General features: G+C 57.2%; 1 protein-coding gene across 1 annotated transcript in view; it reads right to left on the bottom strand.

Annotated features, from left to right (window-relative positions):
- TSC22D3 (TSC22 domain family member 3) overlaps positions 1 to 23,827 on the bottom strand; it is a 62,475-nt gene extending 38,648 nt beyond the window's left edge. Inside the window, exon 1 of the mRNA XM_050965704.1 lies at positions 23,409 to 23,827. Within this exon, the coding sequence (XP_050821661.1) occupies positions 23,409 to 23,722 (314 nt within the window). The 5' untranslated portion in view covers positions 23,723 to 23,827. The remainder of the gene's footprint in view (positions 1 to 23,408) is intronic.
- Between the last annotated feature and the right edge of the window lie 662 nt (positions 23,828 to 24,489).

Here is a 24,489-nt window from a genome sequence, read left to right as displayed (position 1 = left end):
GGCAGTGCCGCAAGTGCTGCAGGAAAGCAGGCAAGCCAGCGGTGGCTGGAATTCAGTGCTGACAAGGGGACAACTCAGCTCTTGGCCCTGCAGGGTATGGGGGAGCCCAAGGAGGGCTGTTCACAGCTGTCTGTGGGGATGGAACTAGCAGCAATGGGATAAGACAGAGCTAAGGAATATTGCTGCTGAATCCTAGAAAACATGTAGGAGCAGACTGGAGTGCATCTGCCCATTGGCCTGCCTTCTCTGGTCCCTGGTCCCAGCACAGGCTGTACCAGCAGCAAGGAGGTGAAAATCACCACAAATGCACACAGAACCTTGACCCAGCCGAGACTAGCCTATGCCATGCAGCGGGGAGGGCCTGCCTTACCATGGATAAAACACCTGACTGGTCATGCCATTATCCCATCCCCCAGGCATCGAGGGGATCAGCAGCAGTGTGGGGCAGAGCCCTGGGGAATGCACTGCAGGGAAGGACCCCCCATGTGATAGGGCAGTCCACCTGCGGGGCTTGCCAGGCTGCACAGGCCTTGCTGCACTCCCCTGCTCTCTTTTGCTCCCTGCAACCAGGACGGGGAGCAAATTGAAAGAGTGGAATTTCGGCCAGTCATTGATGCTCCCCTGGAAACCCCCTGAGGCAGAGGGGATGGGGGAGTGGAGGCATGCAGGCTGCCTGAGGAAATCTAACAGAGCCCAGGGGAGATGACGTTGCCAAGGTTCCCGAGTGCAGCTGACCCCTTCTGCCAGCTGCATTTGCTGCTTCACTGTCCCCTTCAGCCCCCCATGCAAACATCACACCCTCTGCCTCCCTCGCACTTAGACCCATGTACAGGCATCGGTGACCTGGGCTGAATCCATGACTCGCCCAAGACTCCACACTGCAGCAGAGCATGAAATGGAACCCAGGAGTCCTGATTCTCAGTCTCCTGTTATAACCACTAGATAATTCTTCCATCCACACCTCAAGGGTGTCCCGAAAGAGCTGGTCAGTGGATGGGGCTGAGCAGGGCCAAGCCAGCAGGAGCAACCCTGGGCAAGGCTGGGCAGAGCAGCTCCCAGGGTCCGAGGGTGCGTGATCTGGAAGGGCAAGGATTCCAAACAGCAGATCAGCTCACCATTCCAAGGCCACGACGTCCCACCCAGATACAAGCCCTCTGTCCCAAAGCTTCCCAAACATCTGACTCCCACAGGCCCAAACTGCAAGGGGGAGCCTCTCCTCCCAGCAGTACCACTACTCCCACACCCTGCACCAGGCTGGGCCACCGTCAGCAACCAGAAGGACAGGGCCCAGGTTTGATGCCAGTGTGAAGGAGAGCGAGGTGCCAAGCTCACTCCAAGCACAACAGCAGCCTGGTTTCCCCTGAAGTGCAGGCGTGCTCTATGTGCTCAGTGTCCAGGCCCGAGCAGAGGAGTGTGGTGCATGGCCTGATGGTGCCAGACACTGGGAGAACACCGGGATGCCAGATAGCTGTCTGTCGTTTTCTCATCTGAAGGGCCAGTGTGTCCTGGAGGGGCTGTTACCTAGGATTTGGCACTGCTTGGTGCTCAGCCTGCTGTGACCACTTCCCAGCAGGTATCAGAGGGGCCAAGCCAGGCCTGGTATCTCCACTCACCAGCCATGTGTTACTCGCAGCCAATGGGTCTCAGGGCTCCCCAGCCACAGCTGCAAGCACCAACCTGAGGCTGGCTCCTGTCCACCTGCTCGCAGTGGGGCCGCAACAGGAAGGATTTCAGCAACAAGAACCTGGGGAGGGATCAAATTGTCCTGCTTCAAGACAGACAGACCCGTACCCACAGGGGGCTGGAGGGAACTTGGCCTGGGGCAACTTCTCCCATAACGGCGGGCATCAGGTACCTTCCTCTGAAGCAGAAGGAGATGGGCACTGTCAGAACAGGACATTAGGCTAGAGATCCAGCTGACAATTCCCGTGTGAGACTGAGGGCTCATCTATCCTTAAAATGTTACAGTGGCCGCAGTGCTTCAGTGTAGACACTACATGTGCGAGAGGAGGGGTCTTCCCAGCACTGTAGATATTCCACCTCTCCAAGAGGCAGTACCCGAGTTGATGGAAGAATTATTCCATTGCCCTAACGCTGTGGGTACAGGCTGTTTCTCAGGGTGCGTGGGTGGATTTTTCACTCCCCTGAGAGACGTAGCTACACTGATGTAAATTCCTAGTGTAGACCATGGCTGAGTCCCTCACATCTCTGCCAAATTCAGGGCCTGATCCTGATCCTCCCATAACTCCAGCCAGGAGGTGAATTCCAGAGGTGTTCCTATCCCTGCAGCAGGGTGGAGCCCAACCCTGTCCAAATCCCACTTCCAGCCCAGAGCCCCCACAAATGAAAACCTCTGGCAGTGTTGCAGCTGGACCTGCGGCTCTATGCTAATGCCTGAGAGTGGGGAAGTGAAACTCCCTAAACACACAGGCCAGGTGGGGCACAGCGTCCACGCAGGGCGTGACTTCCATGCAGAACCCGGTGCTGTTACCGCAAGGCACTTAGGGCTACACTTCTAAAGGGATCTAAGCACCTGAAGCTGCAGATATGCCTGGGCCAGATAGATATGGGATTTTCAAAAATGCCTCCAGCTCTGTGTATCCACACAACCCCTGGCACTGGCAGCAACCCTGGAGCCCACAGCAGCCTGGTGAGACGCAAGGGGGCGCTTTACATTTGCCACAGGCCCGCAGCACCCCATCTGCCCTGCTGACTGGAAGACTCTGGGCTGAGACTTGTGAAAGCTGTGTGTCCAAGTCTCGCCAGACCCTGGAAACTCTGCTCAGTCTTCCCCATGGCTGTGCTGCACAGCTGCCTCCAGCTGTGGGTGACAGCAGGAGCTCAGTGGGAATATAGGCAAAGGGACAGGGCTGGGGACTCTGAGTCCCCAACCCCCCAGCACTCCTGCAGAGAGTTGCAGTGGGGCCAGGAGCCTCTCTAACCCAGAGCAGTCCTGGGGAGAGCTAGTGTCCGTAACCCAGGTTGCGATGCTTTCTTGTCCTCCGGGGATTTGAGAAACAAATTGAAATTAATTAACTAATTACCCAACATCTCTTACAGCTGTGAAGAAGCAGCTGTGGCACACACAAAAAAGCAAACTCTTCCAGCCAAGGAGCTCTCAGTAGCTTTTTGTACAGGCTTGGGGGAGGAGAAATGACACTGCCCCCAACCTGTGCAATGGCTGAAGCAACAGACACTGCTGAAGGCAAGGGGTCTAGCAACTCCCCGGAGAGCATCCGTGCACCTTGGAAGGCTGCCCAAGAGCCTCCACCCCTCCAGTGGAACACAGGCAGCTCTGTGGCTGGCAGGGCTGGCGAGGGCTGCTAGTCTGGCAGCCTCACTCTCACTAACGGCCTCAGCGGATTGCAAGGGGCTGGCACCAACCGCAGACCTGGGGCTTCTCCAACCTGTTGTGTTTGAAAGACTGTGGGAGGGGAGCGAGACAGCTGGCAGGCTCCCCTCTCCAGCTGTTAGGCAGGCTGCTTCCTTTGATAGAGCACTTGGCAGTACTCCCAGTTCTGTGTTTTCTGGCATGTGCGTGCAGAACAGGCCTGCACAGAGCTGTGGCTTTGCTCTCGCTTTCCACTTTCCCAGCAGCCCCCCTGCCCTCCTCCCATGCACACGCTGCCCCCTGCTGGGCAGGGGGGTCCCTGTTGCCCCAATGGCTGGGAGAGGTGGCAGGTTCCGGGGATAGGTCTCCAGAGGGCATGGGTGGGTGGCTATGCCAGCTGCAGCCCTCCCCCACAGCGCTTCCCCTCCCCTGCCAAGCTCTTGGTGCTGTAACTAGGAAGCCCCCCATACCTCAGCCCCCCTCTCTCCGCGGAAACTGTGTGCTGGTGGGGACAGAAGGGCCTGCTGTGCATGTTAATGGCCCTGCTAGCACACAGCCGTTTCACGCCCGCCTGCCAGCCTGAGCCTGCATCTACGGGACTCCTAAGGCAACTGGATCCTGTCCTGCTGTGTGAGAGCCGGGCCTAGGATCAGGGATCCCACACAGGGGGAGGCTGCTGAGTCCCATGACAGAGGGTTAGTCCTGGGCATATACCGCAGGTTGAGAGGTGTGGCATCTAGGCCCAGATCCTCCAAGGCCCATTGACACCTAGGCCCCTGACTCCTGCTAAGGCCCTAGCAATAGGCCAACTGGCCCAGCTAGGAGATGAGCCTGCAGCAGAGTGCCAGACCCCAGCCCATGGGGTGGTTCATACCCGGGTCACAACTTGATACCAAAATCTCTATACTAGGCCACACTGGGACCCCAGACCAGAATGCCACGAACCCCAGGGGCTCTGATCAGAGCTGACCTGACCCTCTGGCCCAAACTCAGACAGAATCGGAACCTCCTCCCAGGGCTTCAAGAAAGAGCCTGGCAGGGCTAAGTGAGACAGAGCCAGGAGCACTGGGAAAGGGTCCCTGCTACTGGGGTCTCTCGGGAGCCTGGCCGGAGCCCTGCGGACTAAGGCACGCAATGGGCGAGGGGACCAGGGATCAGACACACATTCTGCCAGTAAGCCCTACTCAGCAGGTCCCCAGTGTCTCATGCAGGCGGCTCCCCTCCAGGCACTGCAGCGCTGGCTAATGGTGTCAGAGCATGATGGGGCATGCCTCCCTGAGCCACAGTCAGCAGTGGGACTCCCAGCCCTGCTGGCAGCATGGCCACAGCCCATGGGATCCCAGGGCCAAGACTGTTCAGCCAGGCACCTCCAGCATGCCCTGCGGCCGCCCCCGCCCCCACTGCCAGTCACAATGCCCAGCTGCCTGTTGGAGCACAGCGTGCCCTAGATTCCTGGAATCAACCTGCTCAGAACCCTCCTCGCCACTCTGGGCATCTCACTCTTGGCACAGAACGAACCGGCTGCATTTGAAAGTCATTGTCCTGGAGAGTGGTGCACTGGACACGGGTCATCTCATTTAACGAGAACAGGGAAGGTCAGGGCTGCTCCACACAAGAGCGTCAAGCACCAACATGGGGCCTTTCCCCAGCCCACCCTCTCTGCCTCCTGCACTCTGATCTAGAGTTCCAGGTTCGGTCCCTACTGGCCACGACCCATCAGGGGCAGGACCTTATACAAATAACAGCTGGGCAGCAACATGGAGAGGAAATTAAATTAAGCTAAGCCTGGGTTAAAGAGCTTGGCGGGCACTTCTCCCAAGGACTTCTCAGGCCTGAGCTCCCTGCAGCCCAAGGGGGCCATGGAAAATCACTTTCCTAGGATCCAAGGTATTTGATTGTTCCCAGTGGGATCCTGGGGCACAAATGGGAGCAGATGCTCAGTGAGTGACTCGCCCCACTGGCAGGGCACTTCTCTCAGAGCACTGAGCAGAGGTTCTCAGTTGGGGCAGTGGCAGGGGAGCTGTAGTGGAAGGCTTGTCTGACCCGTCTTCCCCCAGCATGGTCAGATCCAGGGAGGCAGCCGCATGTTAGGAGAGGGTTGGATGAGCAACAAACGCTGTCCCCTGCCATTAACTAGATCAAATCCCAAACGCCCAGCACTGTCCATGCGGCTCATGCCCTGGGCACCAGGCCCAGTGATTCCCAGGTAGGTCTCTGCCCCACTCAGTGATGGTGAAATGCCCATGTTGCACCCAGAGCAGACGCCAGCCAAGCAGCCTGAGGCCCATTGGCTGAGGCGAGGGCCAGTTCTCAGCTGTTTGGTTTGCCTCAGAGGAAGCCATTCCCCAGGCAGGACCCTTGGCGCCCCAGGAAGGAAACACCAGGCAATTTGCACTAGGAAGCGGAAGGCTCAGAGCCACGCTTAGCACTGGCAGCCACTACTCTGCAGTGTGCGGGGAGCAGCCGTGCCGTTAATTGAAGGGTAGCATGTTATATAATGAGAGAGGGGCCAGGAAGCTGCCAGTGTGGGGAGAGAACAGGGAACTGAAACCCACTGATCAAACCTAGGTTGCTGCGTTCCCAGCCCATGCCAGCCAGCTTTCAAGCAAATCCTTGAATTCCATCTCTTTTCTTTCCTCTGTCAACACTTCAAAAGTTATGGCCAAGCACAAAGCACCAGCTTCACGCAGCTCTGGGGTTCTTCGTGCTTAGTCAGTCTGGCAAAGATCGGTGCCTGTGAGACAGGGGCAGCAGTGCCAGACTGTACAAGGAAAGGGACGGAAAAGCAAACTGTTATGCCAGTGCCCCTCAATCTCGATTCACAGTCCCTGCTCCTCCAGCCCTAGGCTCCCCCACTGTTCTGCTGACACCTCTCAATCCTAACCTACAGCCCTCACCCCTTACTATTCCAGCCCTGGGTGCCTCATACACACAGCTCTGTCACTGCCCCTGAACTCCACAGCTCCCTCTCCAGCCCCACTATTCCAGCCTTAGCTCCCCACACCCACTGACACCCCTGAATCCCAGCCTGGGCCTCTTGTTTGGAAACTGCCCCCTGCTCTCCAGAACCAGCAGACAATCATTCGGACCAGGATGTTGGCCCAGTACCAGATGTGTTTCACTGGGGCCCTCACAGGCTGTACACCAAGCAGAGAAAGTGCTAATCGGGGCGCCCAGGAATGCCCTCCCTGCACCCACTGGCATGCCCTCTGCTCTCATTGGCACAGTCTTGCTGGAAGAGACCCTCTCCCTGGGCGGCTGAGCACACTGATTCCGAATCCTGGAGGCTCTCCAAGCATCAGGTGGTATGCCTTGGCTAGCAGCCAGCAGGATGGAAGGGCTCACGGCAGGTGTGAGGGCAGAGCATGCCGCTTTATAAGCAATATATTTCCAGTGGTGTGATGTTAATGAGTCCTCCCATTGCATAAGGTCTGGCTCACTGCTTCCTGGGCCACTGCCAGCATGGGAATGAGTCACCCAGCATGGCCTGCAATCCCCTCTGTGCAGGGAGAAGTGGGGACAAATAAGGAATGAAGCATGCAAGAGGCTCAGCTTCAGCTCCCACCATGCAGCGGCGCATGCAGGACATGGCGACTCCACACTGGCTGGAGACAGTCTGATTCAATATGACAGCCACCAGCCACTGGGCAGCATAAAAGCCTCACTTGTCGTCTGAAAGCCTGTTCCCAGGAACTCTCCAGCCCAGTCTGGGCCAGGCTGAGAGCACCTGCGGGCTATGCCAGGCTGAGCCTTTCGAGGCGCTTCCAATAGCTTGGCCAAAATTGGAGGTGGCACCGTGATTTGTCAACAGAGCCGCAGGCATTGTCTTGGCCCGCTCAGCTGAGTCTTCTTGCAGGAGGTCAGCCAAGGACATGCACAAACTTCCCTTTTGCGTGCACCAGGGCTGAGCCGGCTATTAATATCCTGCTTGGCCTTTGCAAAGAATCCTGGGTATTTTGAAGCTGGGATATTGAGTTAAAACTCTTCCCTTGCTGACATTTAACAACACCACAACACAATAAGCCGTCTGATGGGCTTGTACCTGCAGCCCCGCAGCGTCTGTTGGAAAGCCCCAAGCTTGGCAAAGAGCCATGGTCCAAGCCCACGCTAGCGCACACGGTGCAGGCTGCCGGCCCCTGCTGCCTTGCACTGTGTCCAGCTGTTCGGCATCACGTTCCCAGATGTCACCCAGCCGGGCACATTTCTTCCCATAAATGGTTAACTGTATCGGACCAGGGTGTGTCAATGGGGCCAACAGGGTGTGTGCACCGCTGCCCTCTGCTGGGTACAATCAGTTCTGCACAACCACCGTGTCAGGCCCTGGCTGCAAACAGGGAGTCTCTCCTTGCTCAAGCTTCTGGAACGAGAGGATTGCAGCTCTGCTCCTGCTGCCCCATAAAGCTCTGGTCCCCAACCCAGGTAATGTCCTAAAAAGCTCTAAAGCATTTTATGCCGGGTTATCACCCTAACGGTTTTAACGAGCATTGGCAATTCTAAGCCTCACGCCAGTGGTGAGCATCCAGCTGCCAAGTGACCTCTCAGTGTCCCAGTGTCTGAGCACCCCACGTACAGTTTCCCCTCCACTCACAGGGCTACCGGGAGAACACTACACTTAACACAAACCACGGAGCGCGACACTTAGGGCCGGCTCTAGGCACCAGCGTTCCAAGCATATACTTGGGGCTGCCCTTTTCAAGAGGCAGCATTCCAGCCTTTGCGGGTGGCACTTTTCACTTTTTTTTTTTTTTTTTGGCGCTTTGGTGGCAGTACTCCTTCCCTCTTTTTTATTTTCTTTTGCTTGGGGCAGCAAAAAACCTGGAGATGGCCCTGGCGACACTGATGCTCTCTCGCGACAACATGAACACAGGAGGGAATCAGCTTTCCAGGCTTCCACCAGACAGCAAGGTGGACTCTGGGCCTGCTTTGCAAGGAAGCATGGCGCTAGCATTGGCCGGGCCTCTGTGTAAAGGTCATGGCTGCCAGTCGAAGGCGAGACAACTGGCCACTGCAGAGAGTGTTTCAAAAGGCTGGGGAACCCTCAAACAAAGGGCAAGTGCTGAATCTCTCCTCAGGTTCAAACACTCACTGAATGCAGTGTGAGTCTGCCCAGAGCAAAAAATTTAGTGAGGGGCTCAGCATGCGACCCCAGGATTTGTGCTGGTCACAGCTGCCTGTGGAGTCATTTCCCTTATCTGCCCCACCCTGGGCCTTCATCTACTGGGGCAGCAAAATCCCCTGAAGCATATTTATATATAGAGAGAATGACAAACTTCTGTCCCACTTCCAGCAACTTGCTACCCTGCACAAATATGCCTCCATATCGACCAGCTAGCTGTGGCCCAGGGACAGCATGCAGCCTTTAAATAACTCTTGCGCACGTGTACACACACACACACACACACACACACACACTGTGTGTGTCCTGCGAGGCGGCAGCCCAGGCGGTATGCAGCTCTGGGCCATCCCGCGGGCTCCAGGATGGGTGATGACCCAGACAGATCACAAGCTGTATAAAGGCAGGATTAAAGGGTAATCCTGCCAAAACAGGACTTGCTACAGAACCCCGAGCCCTTGCCGCTCCAATGAAAGGCAATAAGATGTGCTAGCTAGTGCAGCAGCTTACGATGGAGGCACACAGGACAGAAAGGATCAGCTTTTGGTTTTCTACCCATATCTGCTCCTTGGAGCTGGATCTGTGAATGCGGGAAGTTGCTAGATTTGCAATTTTCCAAGCACCTGCTCTGACATGGAACAATGACTAATGAACAAACACTGTGGACGCTCCTCTGATCTCCAGAATTGAACACACTCATAAAGGAAGGTCTCATTTGTTCTCTAGACAGCTGCCTGTTCTCCCGGGCCTTTTATTACCTACTACACCCCTCACAGAGAGCAACACTTCTGCATGAGCACCACCACAACGATACACACGTGTCCTGCACACCCATCTCTGTCATACACTCCCACTCACTCCTGTGTGCACACACCCACCATTCACATGGCACGTACATAAACACACCCACACCAGCACGACAACTACAATGACACACGCACACACCATGCACCCCGCATATAGGTATCTCCTACACTAGAGCCTCGAGCAGGCAGCACAAAGCATCTGTGAATTGCCATGTGAGGAGCCCTGCCAAACCCTGGTGTTTATTCATTCACAAACATTCACATGAAGACAGTGAGGGTTCCCCAAAGCATGGCAGAGAAGTTTGCAGGCAACCCCATCAGAAGCCCTCACACAATAGGTTTATCAATGGGCTAGGAGCAGGTAGATCACAAAGAGAGACAGGGAGCTTCTTAGCCCACATCAGGGGCCCTAGGCAACAACCTATGGCCAGCCATGACCAGCAGCCTCATCACAAAATGCCACTGGCTGCAATTCCTCCACACACCCTGTTCCTTTCCTAGCTGAGAAGAGAGGAGAAACATATAAACCATGTGACCTGCTTGCAGCTAACTCAGCAAAGCAAAGGGGAACCTTCAGCCTGTCAACTGGTCACTGAGAACGGTTCCCACAGCTCTGCCCTCCACAGACTCCACCTGCACACGTGAACACCAGCGAGTGCATGCACGCCCACATACACCCACACACCCCCAAAAGTCAAAGGCTTTTTTCACAGCTGTGCTCAGAGCCCAGGCAGGAAAGCTGGTGCCCTAAGGCACATTGCTACCATGCTCACAACAGGGGCCGGCACTTTCAGCAGCATTCAAGAACATCATGGCGCTGCTCAGAGGAGGCACTGTACTGACTAGCACCCTGCTGCTGACTAGTCAGGGGGAACCCCAACAAACATGAAAGGATTTCTTATAGGCACATAGGGTTTGCCAAGCTGATCAGCTCTCTGGTGCATCTAGGCCTGTGCCTTACCAGAGCAGCCTCCCGTGACCTGATGTGTCTGGGACTGAGTGGGTGCAGGTCATGCTGCGGCTACCAGCTGGGTGGGAAAGCTCAGACAGCAGCATGCCTACATGTGACTGTGTGTCCAGGGCTGCGTGCATGTGCACACATGTGTACTGCCACTGGCAGCAAGTGCTCCTTGAAAACGGGGAAGTGAGAATCGCTCCCAGCCTGGACTCCCTGGACATGCAAGTCCTGGGCCTCCCTTGAAGAAACTGAGCAGGGGCAGGATTCAAGTCGTTCGAGGACACTTGGTGTTCATGGGAAACATTCCCAGTCACCCAGCCCTGGGCACTGGAAGCCACGTTCTCCCCCTTGCACAGATGGGACTGAGGCCCAGAGCAACATAGGTAATGGGCTTAAGATCACACAGGGAGCCTGGGGGCAGAGTCAGGAATCAATCCCAAGTCTCCCGAGCCCCCAGCCAATGCCCTCCCCCCACTCTTCCCCTCCTGTGCCTGACAGGGTTTGCCCAGCCCACGCTGCTCTCCAGAACACCTGGACTCCCTGTCCAGGCCCTGACATTTGCCAGCCTGTCTCAGCTTCTCCATCTCCCTTCCCTACCTTGCTCCCATACTCTCAGTCCATAGCCCATGATGTTCAAATGGTCCTTTGTTGTTTCAGAGTTGGGCAGCTGCTCGCCCCTGCGCAGCGGGCCCCAGATCCAGGGAGTGCAGCCAGCTCTCCTCCACAGCAACCAGGGCGCTCCCAGGGTGCATGTGCAGGGAGGGGATCCCCGGAGGGGAGAGACAAAGAGATGCCATCTGGGACCTTACTTGCCCGTACCAGGTAGGAGTCAACCAGGTGATAGCCTGTGCCTATCTAGCAGCAACCTTCCACCCCCACACAGAAGAAACCAAGCCAATGCCTAGACCCAGAAGCGGCTTTGTACCCAATCCACACTCCAGCTCCACTGCGCTGGGCCTGCCTCCAACACAGGCCAAACCAAACAGTTGCAAAGTTCCTGGGAAGTCAGAGAGATGAGCTGTGCTCGGTACACCCAGCACCCGCTGCCTTCCTGGGCAGAGTCCTCTCCCCTTGCCAAGCAAGCCTGAGGCCTGGTTCTTTCACAGGATAACAGATGAGCGCCAGGGGCGGTAGCAGTGGCTGTCATGGGTGACGAGCAGCGCTAACACACAACCACTCATTTGTCAGCTAGCACTCTCTGCCTACGTCCATCCCAAATGGCGTGGCACTTTCCCACTCCCCAGCACAATGTGATCCATCTGTAGCCACATCCCCCATGCCACGGCTTGCACACTGCTTGCGCTAGACTCTATTCATAGCCTCAGTGACAGTGCAATTCCTAATCTCCCGGATGCTGGCCTGCCCTGGGGGCTGCTGCTGAGGGGGCCCAGCTGCGCGGATGGGCAACATGTTGCGATTTCCAAGCTGCACCATAGGAGCAGCAGGGTGGTTCTTGCTGCATCACAGTAAAAACATTCCAGCCATGGTCTATCAGTTAAAGCACAGGGCTGGTAGTCGGCATTACTGGGCTCTTTCCTGGCTCCACCACCGACCCGTAACCTTCCATGTGTCCCTTTGCCCACCCCATGCCTCAGTTTCCCCCTCTGTAAGGGGCAGCGACCCATAGCAGACTCCCACCTATGGAGGGGATGTGCCGAGTGGTGGTGTTATTATAGATCTGTCGGGGCCGAGGTGGAGCTGTGGGCTGGCAACCCTCCTAGGAAGCTCTCACAGCACCACAAGTCCCAGACATTGCAGGGCTGTTCCAACATGCTGCAGGCCCTGTTGGCAGGACACAGGATTACAGACCCAGGAGGAGTAGCAGCTCTCTGGGGAGCAGCATTGAAATCCTGCAGTAATAGCAACACTTAGCACAGCGGTAGCCTCTGCAAATGCTGACAAATGTCATCTCATTTGCCTGAGTTTACAACTGCTTGTTTGTCCACACGCTTGAGCAGAGCAAGCAACCTCTGCTGAGGACTGGTGTGGGCGGGGGGGGAGGGGGGAGAACTGGGTCTGAGAGGCATCAGCAGAGCTCCATGGGCGAGCCCAGCACTGTAGTAGCAGAGGATGTAGAAGATCAGGATTGAGGGTTGTAAGCCAAGCTGTATGTGGGGAGCCAGGGCTGGACTAGTAGGGGGCATGAGCTGCAAGTGAGGATTTAGGTGCATCAGCAGAGCTGGGGGGAGCAGCTCGGGGCTAGGATAGCATGGAAGCTGCAGGTCAGAGCTGGGGTGGGGGGCACCCAAGCAGGGAGCATACCTGCCAAGTCCTGTGGTGTATTGCTGGGACTCAGAGATGCTGACACTACTGTGCCTGGCTCTAGCCCATCCATCCCTGACTTGCCAAGGGACTGCGTAGACAAAGTTTCAAGCAAAAGGGTCCCTATACATAAAGTCCTTTCTGGTTGTGAACCTGATGCTGTGAGGCATCGGCAGCTCCGCTTTCCTCCAGGATATTTTTAGTAGAGCTAAAACGAACTGGCCAGTGCTTGACTTTATACAAATGTCCTCACATGGGCTTGTCCTAAATCTGCACAATCTATGCAAATCTGGGGGAGGGGCAGATCTCCTTTTCCACCACTGTCACCTGATGCATCTATATTTGCATCCCAGAACCATTTCCTTCAAGCCAACAAACCCTGTAAACTAGACAGAGAAAGGGCAAAGGAACAATGGGCTAGGGTGGGAAATTGGCTCTGCATGCTCTCTGGTGGACCTCTGCAGTGTCTGTGCCAGCATTTCATCTGTGTTTGTACAGCACCTAGCACATGGGGTCCCAATTCTGAGAGGGACCGCTGGACCCTGCTGGAATGGAAAAGTGAAATACTCGTTCTTATTAATCTTCACTGAGGCTGAGATCCAGGGGGGCCTAGATGTATTGAACCGGATTCCCCAGTGCCCTGCACCATTGTAAAGTGGGTGTGAAGCCCTGTGGAGCACGGACACCCACTTGGCACTACACATGAGATGCAAGCAGTGGAGAATTAGGCCCATGATGTCTCCAGCACATGCAGACAGACTAGGGGGCTCTGTCCTTCGACACACTCTGGGCACAGCTGAGGGGGACTTGTGCTCCCCTGGAGCTCAGTTCAGGACCTCTCATTGCTCAAGGGTGGTTGGGGCAGCAGAGATGACTCCCCTCCCTCTGCACACCCCTCCCTGAAGTTCCTTAGCATGTTGCTGTCTCTGGGTTCAAGTCCCGACAAAGCTTCGTTCCCCCTCTTCCATGCGTCCTTGCAGCTGCGGGGGGTGGGTGGGGGGGCAGCCTGCAGAGACCATGGCAATGGGCAAACAAGAGCAGCTTTGCTATGGGATTTCTGCCGCAGCTGTTAAGTAAACACAACTGTATGCCCCCATGCACACTGTAATCACTTCCTCTCTAGGCCTCCATTTCCTTGTCTGAAACCTGAGCAGAATGATGTCCCCCTCACCTGGGGCCTGTCCAGCCAGGGATTTCAAAGCACCTTTACCCTGGGGCACCCACAGCACAGGGGCTGTAAATGACTCAGCCATGTCCTCACAGCAAGTGAGTGACAAAGACAGGTGTTGGCCCGGGACCTCCAGACACTGAGTGTCAGCCACAGGTCACCCACCCAGCGAGACAAAGTTCATTAGTGCAGGAAAAGTGCCTGGAGATGATATGACCAAAAATCGACAACACCCCCCAGCCCTCCACCCAGAAGAGCTTAGCTTCATCACCTGGGGAAGGGACCCCACAAGCTCCCACAGAGCAGCATGAGCCTCTAGGCATTTCTGCGACCCCCATAGCTATATGACCAAACACTCCACAGACATCACTGACCAGCCTGCAGCACCCACCACCAGGGGAAGCAGCTTCTTCCCATGTCCGACATATTGGGCGCTGAGCACAGAGAGGGAAAGTGACTTGCCCAAGGTCACTGGGGAAGTCAGTGGCAGAGCCAGAATTGCACCTGGGGCTCTTGAATGGCAGCCCAGTGCTTTAGCCCCAAGACCAGCCTTCCAGCTGCAGGGCATGGACACAGCAGGGCCCAAGTTTGCAGCCAGGTTGATTCTGGTGCCAGGCTCTCCTTCTGCCTGTCACTAGGTTACCCATGCAATGTGGTGCAGGGAGAGGCTATTAGTTTAGCTCAATGTATTTCCTCCATGTGCTGGGCCCACACACTGGGTGTACTCATCTCTCCCCCTCAATACACATCTAAATACACAATGCCCAACAGCAAGCAAGGAACTCAGCATGGGAGGGGCAGGGTGGCCACATGAGAACAAGGCTGTCCCTGTGGCTAAGGGGCCGACATAGGCTGTGAGATGATCATTCCTGGCTCCTTGGGCGACCTTGGGCAAGCTGCGTGTGGGTGGTGTGGTGATATGTTAGTTAATGGCTGTGTGTGCTCAGATACAGTCTCGATAGGGGTGGTATAAATAGACAGGGTGACTTTAGCTGGCATGGCTTGCTCACAGTTCCTCCAGGTGATCTGAGCCAATTAAAGCTTTATAGCTGCTCCCTGACCCCCCTGGATTGTGTGCAAAGGTCATTTATTATCTCACATGTGGAGGGGCACACAGCTGTATCGTTCCTCTCCCCCTAGGTGTCTGTGCCGTTCCGCCTTCTGGCGGCATGTGCTGGGTCTCGCCTCTGCAGGGGGATTCACAGTGGATACAGCTCTAGGTGCCTGCTATCATGCCAGGGGTTAGTGGGGTTCTCTGGGGGAGCTGTTGCATAGATCCCCAGGCCCCACACTCCCGGTGGTTGGGATTATGCTGGGAGGAGCGCAGAATTCGAACCAGCTGAATCCTGGCAGAAGAAAATGCCAGGCTGTGGGGGGAAACAAATGGCCTTTGTAAGGTTTCCAGGTATAAAACAAATACAGTGCCAGCCCTTTAACACTCCTACCATCCTGCTGGAACTTACAGGAACTTGGGTTATTCTGGGGAACTCCCCCTCATAGCACAATGGGTTCAGTGCCCCAGAAAGGCACACAAGGTGTCAGGGGGCAAGTGGCTTTATTTGCCCTGGTAACATTAACACAACTAGAGGGGAAGGGGCTGTGCGCACAGTGTGCCGTTAGCACACAGCCTGCAGTTTGGGGGGTGTATCCCAGCCCTAGGGTGAATCATGCATTGTTAGAATCATCTAAGAAAGGGGCCAGGGAGTCCTCTGACTGTAACGGGCCAAACCAGAACCCAGATCTAGGGAACCACCATGCCCGTGCACACCCCTAGCTAACCAGGATCAGCTCTTCACTGTTACCCAGGGGCCTGGCTCTTAGCTCCAACTCTGCCAGCCCGGCTATGAAGGGCATCTCCAGCCAGAGAGCGCTGCCCAGGAAAATGGAACTATGGAGCAAAGCACTACGTGCCCCCTGCAGGAGTCTGGGCAATTTAAAGGGCAAGCAGCAGATTCCTTAGCCAGGTATCTCTCACATTTCCTCCCCCGCCGTCCCTCACCCGTGACTTGGGCCATTATTGCTATAGTGTTCATTGTGACAGGGTGTTTGCCCCATGCAAGGCCTAGAAGGGCTAAGATGGCTATGGGGGCCAATTAATGCCCAGGCTGCACATGGGGAAGGAGCCAGGGAGCAGGGATTGAAGAATAGGCTCAGCTGGGCGGAAATAGGCAGCAAGCTGGCAACAGAAGGGGCTGGAGAGAAGGAGTCTCCAGTCAGGACCGGCGCTAGGGGTTTGAGTGCCCTAGGCAGACGGCAATTTCGCCGCCCCCAGCGCTGATCCCGCGGCTCCGGTGGAGCTGCCACAGTGGTGCCTGCGGAGGGTCCGGTGCTCTGTGGCTCCGGTGGAGCTGCCGCAGTGATGCCTGCGGGCGGTCCACTGGAGCCGCATGAGCAGCCGACCGTCCGCAGGCACGACTGCGACAGCTCCACCGGAGCCGCGGAGCACCGGACCCTCCACAGGCACCACTGCGGCAGCTCCACCGGAGCCGCCTGCCGCCCCCTCTGGCAAAATGGCGCCCACCAATTATTCTGGCGCCCTAGGCGATTGCCTAGGCTGCATAAATGGTAGCGCCAGCCCTGTGTCCAGTCACTCCCTCGGAGAAGGGAGGGGTGCCAGGGGCTAGAGGCAAGTTACCTACAGTCCCTGGGAGGAGGGAGTGTGGCTTGGCGAGTCCAGAGAAGGGGGTGGGCCAGAGAGGTAGGCAAGGCTCAGGGGAAAAGCAGCAAGGTCTGGGGTAGCTCAAATCCTGGCTGCCACTGGAAGGGCCCCTGAGCCGGGACGGGCGCAGCGGCCAGGTCTGGGTCCCCCTACCAGTTGCTAACGAAGAAGCACTGATGGGGCAGTGAGCAGGTAGACTGCCTGAACCTGTTCATCAAGATACCCTGGAAGGAGGGAACACATATGGTGACCCGGCCGGAGGGCCAAGTCACAAAGAGGAGGCTGCGGTTCGGAGCGAGAGGGGCTGCAGCACAAGAGGACGAGAAAAAGCCAGGAGGGCACAATGCCTGACCAGAACTTGGCCAGCAAGAGGCGCCACCAGTGGTGATCCCCATGAGATGCATACATGTGGAATTGCTGCAATGACAGGGCTATTGGCTGCTAGTAGAATGCAGGCCTGGTTTTGGTCTGTTGTACAGAGTACGAGGTGTGTACTGAAATACTGAGTGTGTATAGGCGTGTCTCTATACCCATGTCCAGTGTCTCGTGTTGCATGGTGGGTGCAGAATATGGTACGTGTAGTTTTTACACTGTGCGGTGTGTTGTTTGGCATATCCTGAGTTGTGCCTGCATCTGGGTGCAGTGCTTTATACTGTACAGTAAGTGGTCTGGTTTAGTGTGCACAGTGGATTGAGCTGGATGTGCACTGGGGCACTGCATGTTGTGGCACACAGTGTAGCAGAGACTGTGCAGTTTTGTGCAATGTGCCATCTGTAATGGGTAGCATGTGTAATGTATGTAGTGTGCAGTGTAGTATGTACTGTGCATGATGCTATAGATGTGTTGTGTGGAGGGGTGATTCCACTGTGGTTTGTGTTATGTGTGCCGTGCATAGTGTGCTGTGTGCACGATATGCTGTTAATGTTCAGTGTGCTCTGCTGTGTGCAGCATGTGGAAGGGCGTGCACAGCATCCACAGTGTGCTGTTAGGCATGCAGTGCTGTAGAGGGGTGGGTATAGTGCAGAGCACGGAGCTGACATTCGCCCAGCCCCAGCTGCCTGTCACAGGCCAGCCCCGCCCCTCAGCGCTCCCGTCTCCCGCCCCCGCATGCTGTACACGTGCCGCCCACCCCGGCCGGCATCCCGGCCTCCACCAATCAGCGCCCCGCCCCGGTAGGGACCGCCCTGTTGAATAAGCAGCCTCTGCACCTGGCTCCCCATGTGCCAGGAGCCCCGCCCCAGCAGCCCCAACCCCGGGAGCTGAGCTGAACGGGACACGAGGCGGCGCCAGCACCAGCCGTGGGGAACCGGCCTTGCTCACGCTGCTGGGCTGGGCACTGCCCTAGCCAGACCCGTTCCCCGCCCCTTGCGTTCCCCTCCGGCCAGCGGAGGCGGGGCTGGATTTAGGAAGCCGGGCTGGGAGGCGCAGGGTCCTTCCTGCGGTCATTTGGGAAGGCCAGCCGAGGCTCCTGGAGTGCAGTAGCAAACAGGAACAACAGCCACTTACCGAACACAGCAGACTCCAGCTCGTCCCCACACACGTTCTCTTTCCTTCCCCCCCCCCCGCCCCCAGCCACACAGCCAACCCCCCCACTGTCTTACTGGAATGTGCTCTCTAGCTGTCCCAGTCCTAACAGCTCCGTGCTGCCCTTTAAACGCTGCTACCCCTGCCCATCTCGTCCTGCATACTACCCTCAGTGGGACCCAAGCTGCAGAAAGGGGATGGGAGCAAGTGGTGCAGCTCACCCTGCAAAAGCTGGCCACCAAGTGAGCACATCAGAGAAGCACCGGACACCCCAGCCCTCTCACACCCCATGTGCTGTTGCAGAAATGGACAGTTCGGCCCTTTGGAGACTGCAGACATGCACTGAACACACCCTAACCTAGCTGGGGGCTGGAAAACACCAGTGATCTAAGGGCTAATGGCTCTACACACTGATTATATCTTAGCTGCAACCTAGGCTCAGAGATGTCAAAGTCCTGTTACATCTCACTCCTGCAGTCTATCATCCAGACTCTGTTCAGGGCAGTTTGTATTATCTCCAAGGAGGAGGCTTCCATCCCTGATTTTGGGAGACAGTTCCACAATCTAACTCTGGTCTCAGTCTCAACTTCCTTTGCACAGTTTTATCCTCACCTCTCTGGAGACACTCACATACACACACTCACTCTCACTGGCTGATTTGACACATTTAGCTTTCTTCAGGTTTCTGCTCCAGTCCCTCTGTCCCTTGGATCATTCTTGTTGCTTGTCTCTCAATTCCCTCACATTTCTCATTATCCTTTGGGTTCTATATCACTTAGAGCTGAGCACACAATCCTGCTGGGATAAGTGTCTCTCCAAGGACCATCCCCTCCCTGCACTGTGTGCGCAGCTCCCAAACTGGCATCCACTTGCTTCTTGCTGCATTGCAACCTTTGTGCTCTCTCCCCTTAGCGCCTTACAAAAGGCCCAGGTGGCATTAATTACTCTAAGGAGCTGGAGTGAGAACAGGGTGTTGCAACAGCAGCAGATCCAGGACCCTCAGAGAGCCAAGCCCAGGGCCTGGCTCTGGGTTGGGAGCCAGAAGCCAGGACAGTGGAGCCAGCCATAGCATATCCAGGCCTCTGTGATATCCAGGGGAAACCAATCAAGTGAGCCAGAGTCCCTGAGCCCTAGAGGTGCAGAACTGGTGGGGGCATACACTGAGCCAGAGGCAGTCTCAGGTCAGCTTGCCCACCCCCTGTAAAAGGGGCACAGCAGCCCAATGCTGTGTGGAGGGGCTGGGGGAAGAAGTGCTAAACACTAGCTTGGCTTGTAACAAGAGTGTGTGTGACTTAAGGCTGGCCTGGGGACCCAATTCCCAGCTCCATGCTGCCACCCAGCTGCCTGGGCTCCAGCTTAAACCCTTCCCCCAAACCACCTGAAACAACTCAAAGAAAGCCAGTGGTCAGAGCTGGGCTGAGACTCCACTGTCCACCACTAGTCATGTGGTCATAAGTGTCTCAAGGGGTGATGCTGCCCCTCCACCCCACCATGCTGCTGCCTGCACAGTCAGTCAGACTCAGCTGGGTCTGGGATGAGTGATCTGGGTGGAGCTGCACAAGCAGGGAGGCGACTGGCTGCTGAGCTCTTCTCCTGCACAATCAGAGCCACAGGCCAGGGAACAGCCTCATGCCCTCAATGACACATCTGTGCACATGGGTGTGAAACAAATCAGGGCTCCCTGCTTAGTCTCCAGGTTTTCACACCTGCTTGGCAGAGCTGTGAATGCCCGCCCTAGCCACAGCAGCCAGGCTATGCAGCTGAGGAAGATGCGCACATGCAACACATAGGGAAGCATCATGCCCATGACAGAGCAATGAGGCCTGGCTAGCACTTCCCAGGCTGGTGGGCCTCGATGCTCAAAGAGATTTAATTGAGGCCCTAACTTCCACTGAAATCAATGCTGGAAAGAGCTGGTCTCCATTTGAGAATCTGGGCTGAGGGACCTGGGCACAGCCATCCCAGCACCAGGCTGAGAGTGCTGTACATAGGGGGCTCTCTTGAGCATGGATGGGAACAGACACTTAGAACTGAACTGCCCCACTGCAGACATGGTCGCAGGAGCTCTCTCCATCCCGGGCAGATCCAGCTCCTCCCCCACGATCTGGATCCCAGCTCCACTGCTTGGGCCTCTCTACTCCACTTTGACTGACTCCTGTGCCCGCCTTGTCTCCTGCCTGAGTTTACCCAAGGGCAGGCGTCGTGTATCCATAAACCTTACTGCTCATCCTGAATGTTCTGCTGCTGACAGGCCTTCCTGGTAAAGACGGCCTGGTCAGAGAGGCAGTGCACTCTAGGAATGCTTTGTCCTGCTATCCACATGCTATACACAGGAACAAACTGAGCCTCATAGCCCCTTGGGAGAGGAGTCAAGATCATCGTCCCAGTGTTAGAGAAGAGGAAGCTGAGATTTCGTGAGGATAAAAAACTGGGCCAAGGCTGCCAGTAAGTGAGCAGCAATGGAACCCAGGAGTCCTGCTCCTAGGCATGTCCTGTAGTAACCATCAACCATCCTCCCATCTAAACAGCAGTGAGCATGAAGCAGAGTGAGTAGAAGCAATATTCAGTGTGATGCCGAGAGCTGCTGGCAATGCCCAGACCCTGCTCCTTACGTGGTGGGGCTACACTGAGCCACCAGGGGCCCAGGCAGTGCTCTCTGGATTTGGTGTCTCATTTCCCTTCCCTGGCCAGGATACTCATGGGTTTATGAGATGGCAGTTTCCCCGGGGAGAGAGAACTCACTCTTCTCCCTGCTGTTCTCCTCTTGATTGGTTTTGTGATGGAGGAGAGGCAGCTCCCGCCTCCTGCAGGCACGCTCATTAGGGCGTGGGCAGGAATGCCTCTCGCCTTGGCTCCCAGCCCAGCTCCTGCCTTTGCCACCTGAGCACCAGCCCCTCTTATGTAAGCGCCAGGAAGAGGAACTCCACTAGGGTGGCTCTGAACAAGCAGCCTGCCTCAGTGTCTGACTGGCTGCCAACTCCGCCAACTCCACCAGGCAATAGCAAGATGGCAACAGGCATGGGAAGCCACGTGCACAGTGGTTTGGGGTGGAAACATGCATGTGTGCGTGCAGCTTTGCACATGGCTGCTTGCGTACGTTGTGCAGGTGTGTGTGCCACAATGTATTCATATGTACATTGACACGTGCAAGCATGTGCATATGAATGTACAAGTTTACACGTGTTTGTGTAAGCGTGTAACCCTTAGTGCAGGTTTGTGCCGGGTTGCGTGTGTGTACCTGTAAGTGTACACGTAGGAATGCATGTGCACACAGATGTAAGCAGGCATGAGGGGGAGGTTGCTGCACAGGCAGTACCCAGATGCCAGTGTGCAGGAGCACAAATATGCACATCACCCAACTCTGACTTACTCACAGCAGGTTGCTGTGGGAGTGGAACATCCCCCAGACCCTATAGTGAACACAAAGCCAGGCCCCCATTAACTCAGTTGCTAGTGAGGGTGTGAGCAGGCTTGTAGGGTTCCAGGGGAAGCTGTAATGCTCCCCACACACCAACCCATCACACACTTGCACCACCAAGCACCACTAGTCCATCCCTAAAAACCCCCTGAGGACGCAGCAAAGCAGACGGCTCAGCCCTGATTCCCCTTTCCTTCAGGTGAGATCCCAGGAATGATACAGCACCCTGGCCTAATGGAGCTTGGACAAATTCCGGCCCTACCTGTGCCTCAGACTGTATAAAGGAAACCAGCTCCCTCACAGGAGGGTTAAAGAGCTAATGATCTTCAAAGGAAGTGCTGAGTCAGGGCAGATGGCTCTGTGTGTGCAATTCCCACCGCCCCTAGCAGAGGCAGATAGCAGGAAGTGCCACCACTCCCCCTCCCCATGACAGACCACCTTCCCTACCGCTCCAGACACAGCCTGCAAAACAGCCACAGCTCCCTCCGGGGCTGTCACATGTAACTCTCCTTATATCTCACCCTCCCCCAGGTATTTTCCCCTCTCTCGCCAGTCTCTGAGGATCATCGCCCAGTTCTCGGGTTCCCAGAGGAAACTCCTAAGGTTATGATCCAACTGCCTTAGTGGGGCAGTGATGCTGTTTTGCAGAGGGCAGAGGGGTGCAAGGCACCCACATGCATACAGAGAGGGGACTTGGTCAGCCCCATCTCTGCTCAGCCAAGAAGCCCTGATCACAGACCACCAGGCCGGGGCCCCGGGAGCGCACAGACTGGCTGTAAAACACCTTTGCTCAGGGCTGACTTAGTTACTACAGTTGGACCCACATCCGCTTGGGAATTCCCCTTTCAAACCCAGAAATATCACTCTGGCCAAGGCAGTTTGATCAGGGAACAGACAGGACCCATGCTAGGGGTTTTAGCGCCCTAGGCGCACGGCAATTTCGCTGCCCCGTGCCCTGGTCCCGCGGCTCCAATGGAGCTGCCGCAGTCGTGCCTGCGGAGGGTCCGCTGGTCCGCAGCTCCGGTGGAGCTGCCGCAGAGGTGCCTGCGAGAGGTCCCCTGGAGCTGCGGGAGCAGCAAACCGTCCGCAGGCACGACTGCGGCAGCTCCACCGGAGCTGCCTGCAGCCCCCTCCAGCAAAATGCCACCCACCAATAATCCTGGTGCCCTAGGCAATTGCCTAGGCCACCTAAATGGAAGCGCCGGCCCTGAGCACAGAGAAAACAAGGAGGAGTCCTTGTGGCACCCTAGAGCCTAACAACTGTATTTGGGCATAAGCTTTCGTGGGATATAACCCACTTCATCAGAGAACAGAGAGCACACAGAGAGGTTGCAGACCAGCTGCCAGAGCAGGCAGCGGATAGCCTGGACTCCTGGGTTTTACTCCCCAGCTCTGCCACTCACTCCTGCTGTGTCCCTTAGTTCCCCCTCCCCCAGCAGGTGGTGAGGTGCGGCATGGAGGAGATTTAGGATAGAGCTAGCCGCGGTCACAGCCAGCACCTTTATGGAGCGGCGGGTCCGAGAGCCAAGCCCAGCTCTGAGCAGCAGGGAGGGCCTGGCCGCATGACTGGAGGCAGGCGCGCCATGTCCCGGGAATCACACAGGTGTCCAGTGCGTAGGAGGGAGCCTGACAGTAACCTCATCCAGAGGATCTGACAGCCGCCTGCATACACGCAATGCCCCAGAGCTTCCAGCCGACAGGCTGCCGGGCATCCATCCCAGAGATCCCCCGTGGCCGACTCAAAACAATAACTCACGCCCCTGGGCCCAGATCGGCCACCCACAGTTCCCTCCCGGGCTCGCCAGATCAGCGGCCTCCCCACTCCTTGGCTCTTCTCCCCTGCCCGAAGTGATCTTCACAGTGCTAAGCCCAGGCTAGAGCGAGAAGGCTGGGGCGCTGGATCAGCTCCTGCCGCACCCCCGATCCGGGACAACTCAGCGGACACGGGCCACCGAGAGGCACTTTCGAAAAGGTCGGCAGGTACCTAAGGAGGCAGACCGTGCCATGGAGATGTACCAAAGCCCCCGGTCCCCAAGCTCTGTGGGCCCAGGGCTTCCTTGGGCCCCACTCCGGGAGGAGCTGTGCGCCCTGGCCAGCCAAAGAGGGGATCCTGGCTCGCCCCGCCCGGCGCAGGGAAGGGGACCCGCAGGGCGCCCCGCCCGGCCCCACCTGTGGAAGAAGAGCAGGATGGAGAGCAGGGTCTGGTCGATGTTGCTATTGCAGATGCCCTGGTTGAGCAGATAGCAGGGGTCCCGCACCACCGGCTCCAGCGAGTCCTGCCTCATGATGCTGCTCAGCTTGTCGGCGTTCAGGTTCTCGCACACTAGCTGCGCCCGCAGCTGCCGGAAGTTGCTCACCGTGGGGCTGCCCAGGTTGTTGTTCTCGCCCCCGGCCCCCTCCTCCAGGCCGCTGCGGTTGGCCAGATCCAGGCAGCAGCTGCAGCAGTCCAGCCCCACCGGGGAGCGGCACTCCTCTGAGGCCATCGCGGGTACCCAGCCGGCCTAGGCGCTGCGTCCCACACACCGCCCGGAGCGGCTCCCTGGGCGCCCGAGCCCGCTGCGCTCCCCCAGCAGCTCCTCAGTGGCCCTGCGCTCCCAGCGCCGCCCAGCTGCTGCCCCGAGAGCCACCGGAGGAAAATAGCAACAGCTGCTGATCAGCGCCCGGCTCCGGCTCAGCCCAGTGCATACGCCCAGCCCCGCCGCGGGAGCGGCTCCTCCGCCAGGGCAGCTGATTGGCGAAGGCGCCTCCAACCGGAGAGTCCCCCCGCGCCGGGAGTCCCGCTGGCTGGGCGCCCGGGAGCAGGGAAGGACAGCTCTCCTGGGGCACAGGGCAAGCCCTGCTCGAGCCTCCCCGCACTACCCTGCCGGCGGAGCGGGGCAGCGCTCCCTAGGGGTGGGCAGGAGCCAGGGCGGTTCCGGGCTTCCTCGGCACACGGCATATCTATGGGGCTGAGCTCTGCCGTCTGCTCAACTCTCCTTGGCCGGGACAGCCCCACCCCCGGGCAAACAACCCCCCTTGCCCGCCCGGCTCCGGTCGGGAGGAGGCAGGGCGGGTGGGCGAGCGAGCGGCCCCGGCTCCGCAGCCCCAGGCTGCGTGCTAGACATTCTGGGTGCTGCCGGAAGACACGGTCCCTCCTGCTCCGAATGGAGCTGGCCGGCAGGTTGGCATGGCAGAAGGGAGGGGGCTTTGGGATCCTCCCCCGTGCCTGGCACCGACAGGCTCCCAGCCGTGGCTAATGCCACCGTGTTGT

The sequence above is a fragment of the Gopherus flavomarginatus genome, chromosome 8 (assembly GCF_025201925.1).
Source record: "Gopherus flavomarginatus isolate rGopFla2 chromosome 8, rGopFla2.mat.asm, whole genome shotgun sequence".
In the NCBI taxonomy this organism is placed as follows: Eukaryota; Metazoa; Chordata; order Testudines; family Testudinidae; genus Gopherus; species Gopherus flavomarginatus.
Note: the sequence above shows the minus strand (reverse complement) of the source record. Positions and strands in the feature narration are given on the sequence as shown.